At 35.0% G+C, this 20,303-nt stretch overlaps 2 protein-coding genes across 3 annotated transcripts; one reads left to right on the plus strand and one right to left on the minus strand.

Moving 5' to 3' along the window:
• Positions 1–1,981: 1,981 nt before the first annotated feature.
• LOC111046977 (BET1 homolog) lies at positions 1,982–18,276 on the plus strand. Of its 2 annotated transcripts, none has more exons than XM_039435232.1 (3): positions 1,982–2,242; positions 13,197–13,342; positions 18,075–18,276. In XM_039435232.1, exons 1-3 carry the CDS (start codon positions 2,230–2,232, stop codon positions 18,261–18,263), a joined length of 348 nt encoding a protein of 115 aa, XP_039291166.1. In that variant the 5' UTR covers positions 1,982–2,229; the 3' UTR covers positions 18,264–18,276. The 2 variants fall into 2 exon arrangements, with proteins under 2 accessions (XP_039291166.1, XP_039291167.1); XM_039435233.1 differs by having other exon boundaries at positions 1,982–2,155.
• Positions 11,222–13,075, minus strand: LOC120352906. Its single transcript, XM_039435234.1, has 2 exons — positions 12,664–13,075; positions 11,222–11,752 (listed from the first exon to the last, which is right to left on the minus strand). Exons 1-2 carry the CDS (start codon positions 12,786–12,788, stop codon positions 11,551–11,553), a joined length of 327 nt encoding a protein of 108 aa, XP_039291168.1. The 5' UTR covers positions 12,789–13,075; the 3' UTR covers positions 11,222–11,550.
• Positions 18,277–20,303: the final 2,027 nt, after the last annotated feature.

Consider the following 20,303-nt stretch of genomic DNA (forward strand, 5'->3'; position numbering starts at 1 on the left):
AGTTGAAATATACTGACTGTTGCGATCTATCCAGGAATTGCCTGGTCTTTGATGGAGATATTGGATATAGAAGTTGTTGTTCATCTATGAGTATGTTCAACATTAAAAATATTAGTAACATTTGATCAATTAGCTTCAAATCTTGAACATGTGTATCCTTCAAGACCTTTTACTGGTCAAGTTTGCTGCACAACAAAATTGACTAACTTCTTCGTCCTTTTTCAGGATATGAAAATAACATTAGAAGTGCATGAGTACACACATACTGCATACACTTATTGTTAACAAGATCTGCAAAGCCAGATAGGTTGTGTCAAAAAAGATAAGAGTACCGTAAACTTTTCTTGAAGTAAGTCATGACAACAAACTTGAGTTTTCAAGATGACATGGTCACTGTGACCTTGAAGAACTCATGCTACCAATTGAAAGGGATTTCTTTTGAACCAACACTTAACTTTACCCTGAAAGCCTGAATATTCAAGGCTATCAACTGTCTAGGCAGCTTGTTGTAAATCTTTAGAGCCACAGTAGGAAACAAGTGTCTTGTACTACTCAGTCGGCAATAAGGCATGTCATCATGCAACCATTCAATGTGTTATGACTATGAAAGCCTCTCCTCAAGTTATACTTGTCATAATTTACTTTGACACGTAGTGCACTTTAACTAAAAATGGCCATTATTCCAGCAGTAGACTTAAAGTAGTAGTCTGCAGTCTGCAGTTTTCAAGGTAGTCACTTGAGTTGATGATGGGCACACCTCTCTTCTGCATTATAAAAACTCTCTGGCAATCAGAAGCATAACCTCAAAGCTGCAGCCCATAGCCCAGGATGCTGTGGAGGAGGGCATAGTAAACAACAATTAGGTAGGGTCTGCTCACCAGCTGTGTCAGCTTCCTTAGTACATAGGTCACTCTTTCCACCTTCTCACATAGTCCATTAATGTGACAATTCCATTTGAGCTTAGGATTGATGATAAATCCAATAAGGGTCACACTCTGAGGATCAGGGCAATGCTGTGTCAATGAAAAGAGCAGCCTTTGATTCTTGCTGAGATTCAATTGGAGCTTATCCATTTCCAGCCACATCCTAGCTTCTCCAAACACAACTCCCACCACTTCTAGAGCCTGAGTTGGATTTTGACCAGAACATATATAGTGGTGCAAATTCTAGGTGTTCTTCCTTCAAGGTTCAAGTGGTTTATGTCAAGCAGAATCAGAAATGGACCCAAAACTTAGCACTTTGGAACAGCATATCTGATGGGCAATGCCTGCAAATGCTCCTCCCAAAGAAACGATGTCATCTGTTTTCAAGATATGACTTTGCAGTATGGAGAACACCTCTAACACCATAGTGCTCCATCTTCCCAAGAAGAATCTCATGTGACACAAAGTCGAAGGCCTTACTCAGTTCACACAAGGTCAGAGACACAGCATTTTCTTTCCTTCACCTAAATCTGTTCACTTTCTCCTAAGCAGTCACTGTGGACTTTCTTCTTCTACAGCCATGCTGCAGATTGGAGAACAGCCTTTTGAACTCAAAGAATACTACCTTACAGAAATAATAGCTTGAGTAGATATCCCATGGTATAGGGCGTTTATGTCGCAACTTTTACTCTCATCTCAAGTCGATTACTATCGATTATTGTAGATTTTTACTGTTTTGTTGGGGTGAGAGTGTATGAACGTCACAATATGAGAGACTACCAGTGTCACACAGCTTCACGGGAAAGAACATCGTGGACTATCGTCTTGAGATAACAGTAAAAGTTGCGACATAAACGCCCAACACCATGGGATATCTACTTATGCTATTGTTTCTCTATAATACTACTGATTAAACCTCTCCAAACACTTTGAATCGAACAACTCACTGTGAAACAGAACACTTTTTCGTCAGGCATGCTTCATCTAGTGTTTCGTGTATAGCGGGCCTTAAAAATTGACTATCGACACCAAGGAGGATCGATCATCCTTGAACGACACATCGATATTTTGCTAACACAGTCGACTTGTCAAACTGAAGAGTAAAGACGTGGACGTGTGATTATGTTATCTGTCATATCTGTAATGAAACTTCTGAATTAAATCATTTTCTAGAAAAATAACAAACTGTTAGAAATGTTGTGATTAATAGCAAATATTATTGAGAGTTGAAGGTACGTTGTCCACGATATATCGTGTCCATTATGGATTTATTCTACAATGATTTATAAAATTTTGCTGTGACGGGATGAGCAATAGAGGTTAGGATTTTTATTATTTTAATCGTATTTTATTTAATCATTTGGAAGTTGAATTATAGTTCTACCCTATTGAATCAAAATAAATTAATTGTAGTTCAAACATCTTTGAGCAGCACATAACCAAGAAGCTTTTGCTTTAACACCATCTTTACTGTTTTCTAAACCGTAAAACATTCTTCATTTTAATTACGTAACTGTTAATAATTTAATGTATTCTCTTAATAATGAACCTTTTTGAAAAAATTTCATCATATCGCACCGTTGGTTTGACAAGGTTCTAACTGATCCCACAGTAGTTTTGAGTAAAATGAAGTTGAAGTTTCATAAGCGAATTATTGAATTTATTTAAAATTAATGTTGCAAATTCTATTTTTCTCGAGTTACTAGACCTAAGAGCAATCAATTTCTACCACTGTATACATTTTTCCTGTTAAAGTACCTTTTTTATGATATATGCCTTTTTGCAGTTAGAACTTTGTCATACTGGAACTAGGCCATTTGGGAATGACGGAGTTCTAACTGCACATACAACTATGTCAAACCAACAGTCTTCAGTTATGCATGGTTGTAACTGCACATGCAACTTTGTCAAACTTACTATTTTGCTGTTTCAAATGAAGAAAAAGTATTTAAGCACTATAATTTCGAGATGAAATGATATTTTCAATAAAATACAACAAACATATTATTTCATTTTTTTATTAATTTATTCGAATTTAAAATAACTTTGTAGTAATTAATAAAAGAGAGCTAGATTGGATACTTTTCTTAAAGTTAATAGGTTTCTCAATAATAAATTGATTGATTTTTCAATAATATTAATTGATACGTTTCTAAAATTGAAAATTCACAGATTCAGAACTACTTTATAATATTCACGGTCCTGCAATGGCATGAATGGGAACGCTGATTTTATGTCGTTTTTCTTTGCATCTGCAATTTGTCGTTGGTGTTTTTGCACCTTAGCCCTAATTTCAAATACTGAGATGCCTGCAGCTGTGGGTGACTGATTTTTCTTATTTTTTGCTTTCCTGGATGGTGTTTCCACAAACCTCAAGTTTCCACAGTTCTGGGGCTCCAATGGATCGTGAGAAGTTTTATATTTTATGATGCTGTGTTGTTGTGTAAATTCTAATTCTGCAACTTTAGAGAATGGCACTGTCCTGTAATTGAGTAGTTTTGATGTGGCAGCATAATCCTTGAAGTCTTCTTGTTTTAATTGAATTATTTTATACGGGTTGTTTGAGTTGATAGATTTCAAAACTCTTATCAGACCAATAGGCGAAAAAAAATCCGTTTTGCTCATGGCCTTTTCAATTGCACTATGAGCATTGTCTACTTCTTGAACACAAGAATGACCGGGCAATGAGTACTTCATTTTAATATTATTAATCTGTTTGTTCTCTCTTAGAAAATCAAGAATCGCATTTGACATAATCGAATTTTTGTTTTGTGGAACACAAGAGTCACTCCACAATGTCAATTCAGTCAATTCGTTTTCATCCACTACAACATCAAGAATTTTTCTTAAAGCACTGGCAATATCATTCCCTGCACGGCCTGAGAGCGTTTCTGGCCACAAAGCACAGTATACTTTTTTAGTCACAGTAAAATAAGCAGTAAGATTGTATACTGACAATTTTCTTAAATAAAATAAGCTGCTGATGTCTGCATGAGGAGTAAGTATCACATTCTGTAAATCAAACAACAAAACAGGCGTTTGATTTTTATTTGTTTTTCCTTTTTTCTGTATCTCTCATGTGTGTTTTTAATAACTGGTGGTGTTCATAATCTCGCTCTATTTCTTCTGTCAGTCTCCTTGCTTCTTTGATACATTATAACTTTCACATACGTCGCACCGGTCAGATTTAGGTACATGAAATCCCAAGTTAAACTCTGTTGCAAATATCCTATAATACATCGATTTTCTGACACTCTTAACATCTAATTCTTTACATTTATTTACATATAGTTCATACATTTTAGAAACACTTAGATTTGCACCTAAGTAAGACCTCTTAGTGTGGGCACGGCAATAATGAGACTCAATGCAGGGAAATGATTTTATGTGCTCTCGGCAAAAGTCTGCATCACCTTCTGGTTTTCTTCGACTGAGTATATTTTTTCCTCGTTTGTCTGAAGTGGGATTGTTTGTTTTGGGGTCTTTTGTTTTATGAGCTGTGTATATTGGCTTTTGGGAGATAGCTAAAGTACCTAAATAAAACTTCTTACACACCTCAACCTTCTCACTCTTTACATGTAAGTAGTATTTGAATGAGTATTTTCTCCTAGAGATTTGTTCAGAACTGTTATCAGCTTCGGATGCACTGTCATCACTAATCACTAATCCAACTTTCTTTGGTCTTGCAGTTAATGATCTAGATGTCGTATTGAGAATAAAATGTCTTTTCTCTGTAGCATTTTGGAGTGTGTAAAATGACAAATGTATATCTGTTCTTTCTTCATTACTCACTTTCGAAGCACACTTAAATCTACATGATGAGATACAGTCTTTTGTGTTTTTCACAGTCTTGGATTGTACAAATTTTCCTCTTCTACTAGTGTATTCCTTGCCAGATTGATGTGCTTTTTTCGTTATATTACATTTCCACTTTGAAGGATTGGGAACTTTCTTCCTCACATTTTTCTTTGGTGTATAAATAACGAGATCTTCATGCTCCCTGGAATAGAAAGAGAAAATCTTGATTATTATGTTTACACAACTCATACAATTCAATTTTTGTTTGATCATATGATCGTAGTAAAACAAAGATGAATAACTTGCATTAATTTGTTTATATTTTGGTGTCATCTTATTGGGAATAAGTGAAGTTTTTGTGTTTTTATGCCTTTCTAACATCTCAAAATAGTCAATTTTATGTGGATTTTGTAAATTTTTGTGGATTATTCCTGAAACAGAAATGTCAAGTATAAAACAAAACGTTTTTGTTATGGTAACATTTGAAATCCATTGGGTAGCCTTCTCATACAAAATTCAAAAGAAATATTACAGGTTCAGCCTAGTTTTTCCTTCAAGTTGTAATATTACATTTTTCTTCTCACATTGGAATCGAATCTTCAATTCGAGATCTATGGAACTTTATAGTAAATGTCAGAGTTATCAATAGACGGATAAACTTTTTGACGGAGAATTTATTATCGTAAATGTTTGTTGCATTGTTCCATGATGTCACCGTGGCAGGGTTAACAAATTACTGGATAAACAGTTTATTTAAATAGAATATATGTATAAAAATTTAAAATAACATTTTCAAAATAAAGTTTTATTGAGAACAGATGTAGAATGTGAATTCTAAACTTATAAGTTATAATTTTGTGTTGACGTGTCTGTAAAGATCGATATTGAAGAGGGCGTTGTCTTTCGTGACTGGCAACTTGTGTTCTTTTTCCTGTTCGACCTTCTTCTGAATATATGGCTGGCTGTTGCTTGTATAATTTTGTGCTCTGAGTTATTGTCTGTTTAAATGAATTTATTAATGTTTTAGATTGAAGTTTTTATAAATTTTTGTGCATAATTTGCTGTTTGTATAGTAAAGCCAATAGCCACTGTGTTTCAACTGTAAACTAGATAAGTATTTTTTAGTTCGTAATAACTCTGAAATCATTAGGCTTGTAAGTTATTGTTCGTTTTATATTTCTGTGTTTTTGCCAAAATTTTCATCTGAAGATTATAAGTTAATTTGCTCTGAAAACTGGATTTCTCATTCATAGGCAATAGATCCATTCACAGTTTATCAAGTATCTATTTTATTGGAGCCGACAACTTTCCTTAGTGTGATAGGTGTTATATGCTATTCCAACCGTTTAAGGAAAAATTGGTAGCACGGCAAATGTTACCCCTGTGGTGGGACCGAATTACAAAATAAATATGTCCCAAATGGTACACCATGAAATCCCTGGTTATAGAAATTATTAGTGGATAGATATCTTGATAGGTTATGAATGGTTTGTTGCTGAGTGGGAAATCAGTTCAAGAGAGATCAAGTCCTAATGAATATATTATCTGTGCAGACTAGCAAAATGGCATACAATATGAAAAATATTAAAATTGATGATGAGTTAATAGCTGCCTTAACACAACTGTTTGATAAGCAAGATGCTAAGTTAGACCAAATGTTTAAAAAACAAAATGCTAAGTTAGACCAAATGTTTAAAAATCAAAATGCTAGGTTTGATGATATGAAGCAAGAATGTACTAGCATTAGACTAGAGCAGGTTAGTATAAACCTTCTATTGAAAAATGCACATGAAACATTGAAAGATGAAAACAAACTGAAGCAGGATGATAGTAGTGTTAAGTTACAAGATCAACTCATTCAAGTTTCTGACAATGTAGGCCTAGTTACTGTTGTTGAAAAAGTCAACCATAGTGAGACAGTAGAATTGAGTAAAGAAGTAGGTAGGGACTTGTCTTCATTGAAAGTCAACTATCAAGAAAGTACTATTGCTACATTGAAGGTTAGGAAAACAGTAAACAAATCGTATGTTTCTATGGATCAGATTACTACATCAAAAGTTAGGAAGATTGTAAACAAAGTGAATGATTACATGAGACAGGTTTCTGTAGAGGTTAGGAATAATGTGAACAAAATGAATGTTGCTTTGAGTCAAGTTGATGAATTCAACTTTCAACTGAGAATTGAAAAGATGTATGCTATGCATTCTCAAGTGAACATGACGAACTTTTGTAGGCAAAACTGCTTGGTTGAAACTAATGAACCCATGAATAAAATCATGCTATTGAAGAAAACAAAACGCAAAGTTTCCATTGATGTATTAGTATTCAAAGGTTGTTTCAAGTTGCTTATTTACAAGATGATGACTGTGAGTCACATGATGAAAGGGTATTCCCCAACACACAATGATTAGGAATCCTGTGTTATGCCGGGATTCAGAATAGCATAATCGCTACACAGTGTATGGTAAGAGTCCATAATTGTGTCTTTTTTCTTTCCTGTAGCCTATTTTCTTGGCCCTTAATCTTTTCAATTTTCGATTCTTTCCTGTCTTTGTGTAATATTCAGTAAATTTCTTCTATGAAGCATATCTTAACCAATCTTGTCCATAGTCATTTAAATTTGTATTTTTTCTGAAATAATTTTGGAAGTTAAAATAGTAGCTTATTTTCCTAATCTTTAAATTGTTGATAAAACCTAACTTTTCCAAAATCTATCCATTGTTGTGTAAATAATTGTTTGCTTGTGGTATATTTTTTCATCATGTATCACTTATTTTGTGTGTGTTGTTTTAGGGAACTTATTACCCATTATTAATCTTTCTCTTCTTTGTATTGTTTTAGGGAATTTATTTACCCAGTTTTCTTTTTCTCTTGTTTGTATTTTTTAGGGAACTTATTTACCCAGTATTTCATCTTGATCATCTTTGTATCATAATCTTGAAATGTTTATACTTATTATACAGTCTTTAAATTTTAAATTATTTTAAAAAATAATTGGTTTAATTTAAAACGTTGTGTTATATTATCAATTGAAATGAGTTAAAGGCTAAAATTTTTCTAAAGTGTTTTGTAATTGATATTTTTTTTTAAATTTTAAAACTGTTTGTTCTATAAATTTTGATATGATTGATTATTGTTTGAAATGGATGCTGGAGTGTATGTAGAATTTTAGTGGGGTTTGTTGATTAGAATTTTGCTGGTATGTGATTGTTTTTTGAGATGGAAACCCATTATTGCCTAAAGAAGGAATAACAGAGGTTATGACTTAGAGAGGCAGTAATGAGATAATATTTTTTGTGTTGATTACTTATGTTGATTGCCATAGATGCAAATTAATGATTAATAATGTTGATTGCCATAGATGCAAAATGATGATTAATTATGAATATTGTTTGCCTTTGAAGCAAAATATTATTGATGTTTTGAATGATTTCTTGTTTAATGTTTGATAGTAAAGTTTTGTCATGAAATGTAGTTTGTGTTTAGAACATTGAAGAGTCGAAATAAACTGTAGTATCCAACAAACGATGATTAACAATATTAAATAATTTGCTTTTTATACAATTTTTGAACAAAATTAAAACTAAATAATTTTGAAACCCTGAATGATAAATCATAAATGTGAAATGAACATGCTATAAATGAAATGTTATATTAAATAATAATGAAATGCCGATATATTATGAAATGATTGAATAGAAAACCAAATGTCTGAAATTATTGAAATATGTATTGAAATTAAATTTTTGTTGTGTTGTTATGATGTTGTTTTTTACAATTTTGATAATGATACAGGGTGTTATGAACTTATATTTCTATTTTGAAGAATGGATTAAAATTTTGATATTTGAACAGTGAATAGATGAAAATGAATGATTTTTTTTTAAATTTATCATTGATATGTCCATATTTTACAATTTATGTATTGCTGACTGTATAATAAGATGTTAACAAATTTCAATTTCATAGATACTTAAAATAATTTTTATGTGTATTAGATTGTATTGATAGCCTAATCAAAGTTTTTCTTCTTAGTTTATAAGCATTTTAAGATAACAGGTACAGCACAGACATTAACATTGAAATAGTTATCATGTGAATCTCGAAATCAGTAACAAGTGAACGCCATGAAGAGTGTTAAGAACATTTGGGTGATTTTCGAACTAGTGTGACATATCTACGCCAAAATCAACGCTGCGGCCTACACCAATAACTACGCCAAAATCTACGCCGATGCCTGTGCTGATGCCAACGCCAATATCTACGCCAATGCCTGCGCCGAAGCCAATATCTGCGCCAATGCTGATGCCAAAATCTGTGCCAATGCTGATGCCTACACTAATACCTACAACAATATTAACACTAATAACTACGCCAAAATGCCAATAGCTACGCCAATGCCTGCGCCAATGCCAATGCTGATGCAAACACCAAAATCAACGCCGATGCCTGTGCTGATGTCAATGCCTGCGCCAATGCCAATGCCAATGCCTGCGCCAATGCCAATATTAACGCCGATGCCAAAGCCGACACCAAAGCATACGCCAATAGCAATGCCAATGCTTATTGCTGACTCTGTATCTCAAACTACAACACTACTGCATTACCTGGAGGTAATTGCCATCCATGTTCACATTCACAACTTTGAATTCAGAAGAACAGTCACAGTATCATGAAAGAATTAATTCAAAAATCCTCTCCTAAATTATTCCTGTATGCAGAACTCTAAACCTTGAAAGCTGAAAATATCAAAAAACCAAACCTTACCTAAATTAATCCTCACCTAAATTAATCCTGTATGCAGCGTCTATCTCTTTTCCAAAAAACAAATTACATTGTCATTTCAAGCCTGAAATGTACATTGTATAATTACAAATATGATACAAAATTTATGTGACTCTGTATTGAATTTGGAATGCAGCCGTCTACTACAAACATGAAGCAATGCTAACTGAGATGTCACCGGTATCAAGTTTGGAATGCAGCCGTCTACTACAAACATGAAGCAATGCTAACTGAGATGTCACCTGTATCGAGTTTGGTATGCAGCAGTCGACTACAAGTATCAGCCCAACACTACGTGCATCCAGATCAGCCCAACACTAACGTCATCACACTGGAGTCACACTAAACTGAAAATCATACTGAGTGCCTTAACGGACTGTTTTACAAAATGTGCATCAATAAAATCAACCGCATCAGTAGTGAAAGAAATGAACATTTTTTGATTTATTGAAATTTTATGTGAAAATTAAATGTAACAATTCATCAATTCATTTAAAAAATAAATAATAATAATAAATTTTTTTATTCAACATACTAAAATTTTTTTTATGCAATAAAAATTAAATATTTCTATCTATTAAATTGTGTGCAATTTCAAAAAACTATTCTTTACATATTAAACTTTCTGTTGAGATATTTTCCTTTAAATTATAAAGCTAAATCAAAAGTAATATTGATATTCTATATTTTGAGATATTGTTTGGAAACATATAACAAACGCTATTGATGAATTTTATAATAATTTTCAATATTTTTGGATGACATGTAATGTTTTTCTAGAAAAAATTGTTACTGTTCTCAAATTTAAATTTCAACAATTTTCATTAGGGTCAAAGTAAATTTTTTCTTTAAATTTTTCAAACAGTAAAATTTTTTTATGTCAAGAGGGGGGTATTTGTAATATTACATTTTTCTTCTCACATTGGAATCGAATCTTCAATTCGAGATCTATGGAACTTTATAGTAAATGTCAGAGTTATCAATAGACGGATAAACTTTTTGACGGAGAATTATTATCGTAAATGTTTGTTGCATTGTTCCATGATGTCACCGTGGCAGGGTTAACAAATTACTGGATAAACAGTTTATTTAAATAGAATATATGTATAAAAATTTAAAATAACATTTTCAAAATAAAGTTTTATTGAGAACAGATGTAGAATGTGAATTCTAAACTTATAAGTTATAATTTTGTGTTGACGTGTCTGTAAAGATCGATATTGAAGAGGGCGTTGTCTTTCGTGACTGGCAACTTGTGTTCTTTTTCCTGTTCGACCTTCTTCTGAATATATGGCTGGCTGTTGCTTGTATAATTTTGTGCTCTGAGTTATTGTCTGTTTAAATGAATTTATTAATGTTTTAGATTGAAGTTTATATAAATTTTTGTGCAAAATTCGCTATTAGTGTAGTAAAGCCAATAGCCACTGTGTTTCAACTGTAAACTAGATAAGTATTTTTTAGTTCGTAATAACTCTGAAATCATTAGGCTTGTAAGTTATTGTTCGTTTTATATTTCTGTGTTTTTGCCAAAATTTTCATCTGAAGATTATAAGCTAATTTGCTCAGAAAACTGGATTTCTCATTCATAGGCAATAGATCCATTCACAGTTTATCAAGAATCTATTTTATTGGAGCCGACAACTTTCCTTAGGTGATAGGTGTTATATGCTATTCCAACCGTTTAAGGAAAAATTGGTAGCACGGCAAAGTATTATAATCCTTGTTGTAATTCCATTATTTGATGATTGAAAAACTAAAGATGATTGATTGATTCAGCAATTCAATAACATAAACTGGTTGAGCAGCTCAATTAGCCTACTGTTAAATGGATGAAAATTCAAAAAGGTTAAAGTGAAAAGTGATTATTATTTCTAATAGATGGGTTTGGAAAATATAAACATTTAGTAAGAGAGCAAGAAACCTAATAAATGTTCCATTGCAGTTGTGATGTTTATGCTTCTCATAAGTAGGTTTTGGTTTTTCATGCACACTTGTCCCAAATTATATTGGAAATTAACATATACAGCAATATTGCTGAAGATGCTTACCTGTTTTTATTTGGGGTGTTGGAAATATTAGCATGGTTGTTCACTTCCTCAAAAATTTGTTTTTCCTTTTGATTTTCATTATTATTATTGCTCCCAACTTCTGCTGCAGATTTGGAAGAGTTGGTTGTAGCATTACATGTGTATTGTTCAACTTGGAGACAAGCCTGTTTCTTCTTTTTAGATTTGAAACTCTTCTTTCTGTAATCAAAAGAGTAATAATTGGATGATATCTATCATACCTGAACAAACACAGCCCTAAATGAATCAGCTTCTAAAAAAGAATATTAATAAATAGATATATTGGTTCCTGTTCATGTCTATTCCATTTTGAGCAATATTCTTAACAAACCTCTGCTGGATATAATAAAGCTTATAATAATTTCATTTAATTCATTTATACATTGATACATAGCCTACAATATCATTCTCAACCTCTGCTGGATATGATAACGCTTATAATAATTTCATTTAATTCATTTATACATTGATACATAGCCTACAATATCATCAACTATGAATGATTGGGAAAGGAAAAACAGGCTTTATGTCCAAAACTGTTCCTTTCCCAAATTTATATTGTAATTATCTAAAAATAGGTTATGTTTAAATCACTTTATGAATTTTGTTCAATTTTGAGTCCAAAATATTTCAATCTAGGAATTTAGAAAACCAAATTGAATAAGGATATTTTACTGAATCATCACTGATAACTGAAAAATACTATATTGATAATTGAACATTTTTAAACTTGAAAAGAAACTCAAACTTACTCTTAAAACAACAGCCTTCTATTTGAAATGATTGTTGTAATAAAGTTATTGTCTTCAGCATTGTATTTCAGATTATTGATTGATTTAGTGTGAGACAATCTTTATTCATTCATAAGGAAACTTTGGAAATTATTCCAACCCAACTTCCAGCCCAGTCATCAAACAATGTAGGCGGCAACACACGTTTATTGTTGCCCAAATATCAATCATAATAAAATGATATAGGCCTTGCCTGAATAAGATTTATAATAAAAGGAAGACTTTCTAATATATGAAAAATATGGATTGAGATACATTGATCCCTAGAAGATGAATAAAAGTATAATGAAAAATACTAACCTCTTACGTAGCTCAAAGATGTCATCATCAGAACTTTCATCTGAAGTTGGAAAAATAAAATCATCACTATCTCCTACATCGCTAAATAAATCACAAGTACTCTCTAAATCAGATATTTCATCCATTTTAAAACGTTTTCACCATTAAACAAATTGAAATGAATACAAACACCACGAGACAAGACAACCGGAAGTAGCAGTGGGCGTCTGTGTGAGTTAGAACCTTGTCAAAATGAACAATGTGTGGAATGCCTTGCAGATAGAACTTTGTCAAATTGATATCTCTGCCAATATCCGTCAGATCGCGTTGAAGGTCAGTTTTTTATGTTCTTGAGAGTCAAATCAATGTAATGAGCTCATAACCTCAATTTCACCAAAAATGACAGTTACAACCTTTTCATTCCAACGGTGCGATATATTTATGTAAAAGTAGATTAGCTTTGATTGTAGAGGTATATGGGCTATTTCCAGCCGTAGTTTATCTTAATGATAAATAGACCCAACCAAACTAACAGTGGGTTTGTTTTTTGGCAGACATAATGCGGCGGAATCACATGGGCCATGGGTATGAGCCGTTGGCGCAGGGGGATGCCATGGAGCAGCTCAACGAAGAGATGGCCACTCAGCTCAAAAACAAAATCGGAGAACTCAAATCGCTGTCCATCGACATTGGACAAGAGGTAATTTTCTAATATGATTTGTTAGCTCTTTAAGACAATCAAATAGTGCCAGGTAACCTTAGTTTTTCTCTCCCGATCTGTGTTTTTTTTTTAGAAAAATATATAAATCAACCTCTAGTAGAATAAAATGACAAAACCGTCTTGGGATCAAATTTTACAGTTCAATGCATCATCAATATTATTTCATTTTGGGCTAAAACACAGTGGAGCGGTGAAGTCATTTAGTATTCTTTATTGATTTATACAATAAGTTCATCCTCAAAATGATAGGGAGAAAAAAAGTTAACCTTGTGTTATTCCTTTCCCAAATTTAGGTAAGGTTACTCATAGTCCGAAATAGGTTGTCTTGTTTACTTCACAAAATTTTTAGTCCTTAATTATTTTCACAAAGTATAGAATGTAACATAGAATAAAATATTACATTCTATACTCACTGGGTGAAGGTAGCTGTCTATGTTGAAAATAATGCATACCAATATTTATCATCAATAGTAAGGCTTTTACTAGAGAGTCCCTGACGAAAGTTCCACCTCACCTAATATCGTCTCTCCTCTAATAATGCATGCATTCAAATGTGGCGGAACAGAGTAGAGCGTCAAATTTAGGGTGAAAGGGAGTATAGACATTCATGCATTGCTCAATCGCACCCACCTACCTATCGTTCGAACAACTGGGGGAAGATTTTTTCCTTCAGCTGCTGTCTTAGAGAGTTGAGTGTAAGAGAGGGCCGACTGCGCCCAAACTTCGCTCTCTAAAAAATAGAGGCAGTCAAGAATCTATTCTGTGTGCGGTCGACATTAAAATATAGTTTGCTGTATGTGAAGAGGATACAGCATACTCTGGCTGCCCCTAGTGACATTCACTACCACAACACCAGGATATAAATTTCATGTAACATTAATGGTGTCTTGCTTTTGCTTGTGGTGTCTTGCTTGTGATTGGCCTGACGCCGTTGAGGCCAATCAGACGTAATATATCTATCTATCTATCACCGTGAGCTGTTAAGGTGCGTACAGATATACGCGCCTCGAACACGCTTCGATCATGAACGTTACGCGAGATGTTACGCAAGGGTTCGCTAGAGGTTCGAAATATGTTCGAAGGATGATTGCGCGCTTTTCGTATTGTTGACTCCGCTACAACCTAACCTCACAAATGTGAAACGTTAAATTCAGCTGATCCAGTGACAAAACTAAATTCTGACCAGGGGTTTGCTGGGTAGCCTAATAATGCATTATGTTTATATAATGAATTGACGATAAATATTATGTTTATTGCATTAACCTTCTAGTCGTGACCCTGGGTCCCAGGGACCCGGGCAATTTTTGTTTTAGTCATAATTTTCCTTCCGTTTGCTTTACTGCCTATTGAGACCCATGTAAATTCATGTCAGTAGACACTTAAACTTGATGTAGAGTGTTAGTGCTCTGTGACTTGTTGTTTTTGTGAAATGACGCTTTTGGGTCCCTGGGACCCAAGAGTAACGACTAACCTAACTTTTTCCATTTTTTTCAAATGCAAATTTTTATACAATAGTGATTGGATTCAAGCAGTCAACACGTACATTTTGAACAGAGACTTCGAAGAATGTACAAATTGACTTCTAGATCTCTATTTCAATGACATTAGTGATGATAAAAATAAATTCATAGTTCAAGATAAGAATACTGACCCTGAGTAGGATGATAGTGAAATCAATGAACTTCATGTGATCCTAAGGATACTAAACCTCCCCTAAGAGTGAACTTTATATGACCTTATATATTTTTCATGATTTCTAGTAGTGTTTCATGTAGGTTTTAGGATTTATAATAGTATTCAAGACTATATTTCATAAGTTTTGCAAAGATTGTGCAACATGAACTTGAGGGTAGGGTAAAAACTACCCTAAGAGTGAACTATGACCATCCAATTTTTCCCATCTTTCTAGTAGTGGTGCATGTAAGATCCATCATAGTATTCATATCACTATAATTTTTTGTTCACTTTTTATGAAATAATAACCAAACGTTACTTTTCACTACCCTAAAAATGCAAGGTTTTATAAATTTATATTTATAATTATATCGGTTAAATGGCGGCCATCAGCAGCTATACACTGATGTAGCCTATTTTTGAAATTTTCAAACGCATTTTGGCATATTGCCACTGGTAAGGCCTGAATCTCCTCCCTGATTTTCTCCTTAAGCTCTTCCAAAGTGTGTGGGCGATGTTTGAAAACCTTTTCTTTGAGGTAGCCCCACAGGAAAAAGTCACAGACACTCAAATCGGGTGAGCGTGCCGGCCACTTCACGTCCCCCCTCAGAGAGATAAGTCGCCCTGGGAACATTTCTCTCAACAAATCCATTGAAATGCGCGCTGTGTGGGCTGTAGCCCCATCCTGCTGAAACCATATTTCCCCCAAGTCTTGTTCCTCAGCAAGTTCTTCCAATTTGGGTTGCAGAAACGTTTGTAACATTGTGACATAACGCTCGGAGGTGACAGTGACGGTGATGTTGTCATCTTCGAAGAAGTATGGCCCTATCACTCCAAATTGAGAAACGGCACACCAAACTGTCACTTTTGGTGAATTAAGTGGTCTTTCATGAAGTTGTCGAGGGTTATTTGCTGCCCAGTACCGGAAGTTTTGTTTGTTGACAGCTCCACACAGATGAAAATGAGCCTCGTCACTGCAGAAAAGAGTCGCCATTGCCGGGATGCGTTGAAGCATTTCCTTGCAACAATTTTTACGGTTCAAAAAATCGGCGGCATTTAATTTTTGCACAATCATGATTTTATATGGATGAAAAAACAAATGTTCATGAAGAATCCTCCTAATTGAACGGCTGGACATCCCCAAAGCTATTGCATGCCTGCGTGCAGAACGCCTCGGTGATTGCTCGACTGCTGCTCTCACAATTTCAATATTTTCGGGAGTTCTCACTGTTCTTGGTGCGCCATGTCTTCTTTCTTGTCGTGTACTACCAGTTTTCTCGAGTTGACGAACCCACGCTCTGATAGAGTTCACAGATGGGACGGGTTTGTGGACAGGAATGTTAAAATGTCGTCGAAACGCCCGTTGAACTGCGATAATCGAATGTTGATTTTCGTAAAAAGCGCGAACAACATAACCGCGATGCTCTCCCGTCCAATTCATGATGCACACTAAAAACTATTCTCCCGGGACTGTACAATGACGCCCACCGAGCCTGCCTACTCCCACCACAGGCTGAGCAGTGCCCCCTCCAAACTCGTCAGTCGGCTCTGCCCCACCTTGTATCATGAAATATATTGAGATATTCATTATGAAAGAAGTGGGTCACTGGGACCCAGGGTCACGACTAACGTCAGAAAAAATAGGGTTACGACTAGAAGGTTAATTTATGTTGAAGTTTTAACAAAAAAGGTTATGTCTGTCAATGATTTTAAAGGTGAAAGGCTTGATTGGGAGTTCAACTTCTTTCTTCTAAATTCTAATATACTGGTAACTTGCATTAAAAATATTTTTATATGATTTAATTTTGTTGATTTAATAATTAATTATGATCATTTTATATGCTAACAGAGATCGTAACTATAAACAAAAACGGTAACCGCGCATGCACACTATTGGTTAGTTCGCCCTAGGAACTTGCCAAGCTCGAGCTCTGTTACACGCTCTGTTCGCTCTCCGCTCTTGCTCGACCTGCGATCATCTTGCGATCTGCTCGAGTGACGTTCGATTGCGGAGCAGAGCGTAAGTCTGTCCGCACCTTGAAGGTGTCCCCTGCAGAAGCCTCCACCGATCGTATGCCAGTTATAGGAATTCTGCTCTGAAATTCTTCAATAAGATGCTTCCTGGTGTGAAGCAGTCGGATGAGGCGGCCTTCAAGAGAACCGTCAGGAAGCTGTTGTGTGACAAGGCATATTACAGTGTAAATTTATAACATACTAGCAGGTAACCCGTGCTCCGCGAGGGTCCATTTTAAAACTTGACAAACTGAAAACTTGACCGAGTGTGATCTTGAAGAGTTTGCAATAGGCCTAGAACCATCCTCGGTTAATTAAGAATCTATAATTATAGAAAATTTCAAGTTAATCAGTTGAGTAGTTGAGACGTGATGATGCATCAAACATAATTTTTCTATCCCGTATGTGTATGGCCAATACCTACTATTACTAGTAATAGTAGGTATTGATTGGTATGGCAGTGGATAAAGATAGGGGAACAACGTTGCCGATCATCTGTATTGTCATGTCAATGCGTTCTATTGACGGTAGTTGATTGATCTAATATTAACTGTTCATTCTAGTTTTAAATAATCAATTATTCTTTATTAAGCAAGAAAATATATTTTCAACAATTTTTTGAATTTTCATAATCAAGAACGAATATTTTGTTAATTATCAATTCTATGTTGTTAAAAGACGATCTGGCAACAGAGCAAAGTGAGAAAGAGATAGCGCTATCCGCTTTGTTGAATGATAGACAAGGATAGCAATACCATTGCTAATTGAACACTGCCATTATAAAGCTGTGTACAGATATATGCGCCTCCAACCCGCTCCACTCACTCTCCGCCCTCGTTCCGCCATCGCACCGCAATTGCTCCGCCCCCGCTCTGCATTCGCACCGATCATGAACGTTACGGGAGATGTTAGCTGTTCTCGCGTTCCACTCTTGCTCCCCGGTCGATCATCAATCGCTCTGCTCGAGTGACGTTCGGTTGCGGACCTTAACGTGGAACTAACTATATGAATGTCTGTGTTGCAGGTGAAGTACCAGGACCGTTTGCTGAGAGATATGGACCAGGATTTCGAGCGTACCGGTGGCTTTTTGCAGAACACCATGGGTCGCGTCATGAGGCTAGCGGGCGGGTCGCACAATTATTTCATGCTCTACATATTCCTTTTCTCGTTGTTTGTATTTTTTGTTCTGTATGTTGTCATTAAATTCAGGTGAAATTTACTTTGAACGTGTCCTCTCATAGTTTGTATCTTTCCTTGTAACCATTTCTGAGATACTTTTTTCGCCACACTGCACAGAAAGTTCATAGTTTTTTATCTTTCCTTGTAACCATTTCTGAGATACTTTTTTCGCCACACTGCACAGAAAGCAGCTGTTTTCCAGTCCGTACGTAGATCTGAAAGACATTGTTTGCAGACGACTCTCGTCTGACGTCAGAACAGGTTTCTTTCCGGCCTAGGCCGGAAAGAGTACCCTTTCCAGCCGCTAACATGGAACTAAGAAAGGTGATCAAAAAACAGCTGATCAAAAAACTTTTCATTATTTGTGTTCATTAATGCAATGGTTAAGTCTTTAGGTGCCATTTAGTCGCGACAGTGCATAAGATAGGGAAAGACTGTATACGGGGACTGTAAACGAACCAATAACACAGAATTGATGGCTTTGCTTGGTGTACCTTATTGGGATACGAGAAGGTAATCATGCAGATGTTCATAGGCGAAAAATAATCCAATGAGATGGAAATATTAATTATACAATTAATATGTTTTGACAGTGAGCAGAGTACATAACACAGAAAATAGGATGTTGTAAAAATTACAACACGCGACTGCTCGTGTGATTGAGAAGGGCGCAACTTCCGGAAGGCTAATATTTGACTTCACAGTGTTGTCCAAAACTTATGTGTGAACTATGTATATTGGAGTGATGACCTAACCAGCACATCTCTGGCTGGCTAATGATGGTCCTAAGAACTGAAGATTGAAGATCAGATTTGGTTGAATTTGGTACCAAATGATAGATCTTGAAGAGATATGCTCAGTCATATGATGAAATTGAAAATACACATGATATGAGTATAAGTTCATGAGATACGGCCGTTTATGTAGAATTTTGAAAAACTTAAAATGGCTGAAACTTTGCATACTTATGCTCCTCGATGCGAGGAACACGGATCTGCAATCGGATTTGAGAAATTCTGTACAGTTCAGAAGACATGGCCATTTGGAAAAAAATCTGATGTGGCTCACTCACACAACTTTCCTTGCTGTTATGAAAATTAATCAACTGACGCTAGTGTTCCCGCGCATATCAAATCTACTATTCTGAGATCTGAGCCAGCTGGTGACAGGACGATAGCGCTGCAGACACACGAAGTCTGCTATCTCTTCATAGTGAATGATTTAATAGAATCAACAGTTGCCAACAGTTTGCAATTGAATAATATTATTTTCTCGAATTTTGAGCTTATTTTCAATTTTAGGTGAAAATGCTACTGAACATTAATTAATTGTAGAGATTCTCATATCTCAATCTATTCTACTCAAAATCTTTTGTTTAAATTGTATCTGAAGCCTGATAATTGAGAATCTAAAATCAAACTTTGCATAGATGGGGCGGAGCTCCTGAAATTTTTACAGATATGGGACTTGTGGCAGTTGATAGAGCTTATCAATGACTATATTAGGTATAAATTTGATCAAAATCGTTGGAGCCATTTGTGAGAAAATCGTGAAAACCCCTGTTTTGACAACATTTTCGCCGCCATCTTGTATTGCATTTGATTGAAATTGTTCGTGTCGGATCCTTATAGTGTAAGGACCTTAAGTTCCAAATTTCAATTTATTCCGTTAATTGGGAGATGAGATATCACAGACGCACATACACACACACACACACACACACACACATACAGACCAATACCCAAAAACCACTTTTTTGGACTCAGGGGACCTTGAAACGTATAGAAATTTAGAAATTGGGGTACCTTAATTTTTTTGGGAAAGCAATACTTTCCTTACCTATGGTAATAGGGCAAGGAAAGTTAAATGAGCAAATTTTTCTTTCACAGCTACATAACTCACTCAGCTGGGTGTGCCTGATTTGGCTCCGTCATTTCTCAGGAAGGCCAAGCACTATCTATGGTGCTATAGGGAGGTCCACGTTATAATGGCAGTAGAGAAAGATAGATCAACGTTGCCGATCCTCTGTCTTGTCAATGCCTTCTATTGACGGTAGCTGATACATGCTTATTAT

This window comes from Nilaparvata lugens, chromosome 9 (assembly GCF_014356525.2).
Source record: "Nilaparvata lugens isolate BPH chromosome 9, ASM1435652v1, whole genome shotgun sequence".
Classification (NCBI taxonomy): Eukaryota; Metazoa; Arthropoda; class Insecta; order Hemiptera; family Delphacidae; genus Nilaparvata; species Nilaparvata lugens.

What these genes read in the sequence shown, in the direction of transcription:
- LOC111046977 (XM_039435232.1), top strand. An exon ending in CCATCGACATTGGACAAGAG is followed by an intron (nt 13,343 to 18,074) that starts GTAATTTTCTAA and finishes TCTGTGTTGCAG; the next exon opens with GTGAAGTACCAGGACCGTTT.
- LOC120352906 (XM_039435234.1), bottom strand. Translation starts at nt 12,788, where the DNA reads ATGGATGAAATATCTGATTTAGAGAGTACTTGTGATTTATTTAGCGAT. An exon ending in ATCTTTGAGCTACGTAAGAG is followed by an intron (nt 11,753 to 12,663) that starts GTTAGTATTTTT and finishes TTTTGATTACAG; the next exon opens with AAAGAAGAGTTTCAAATCTA.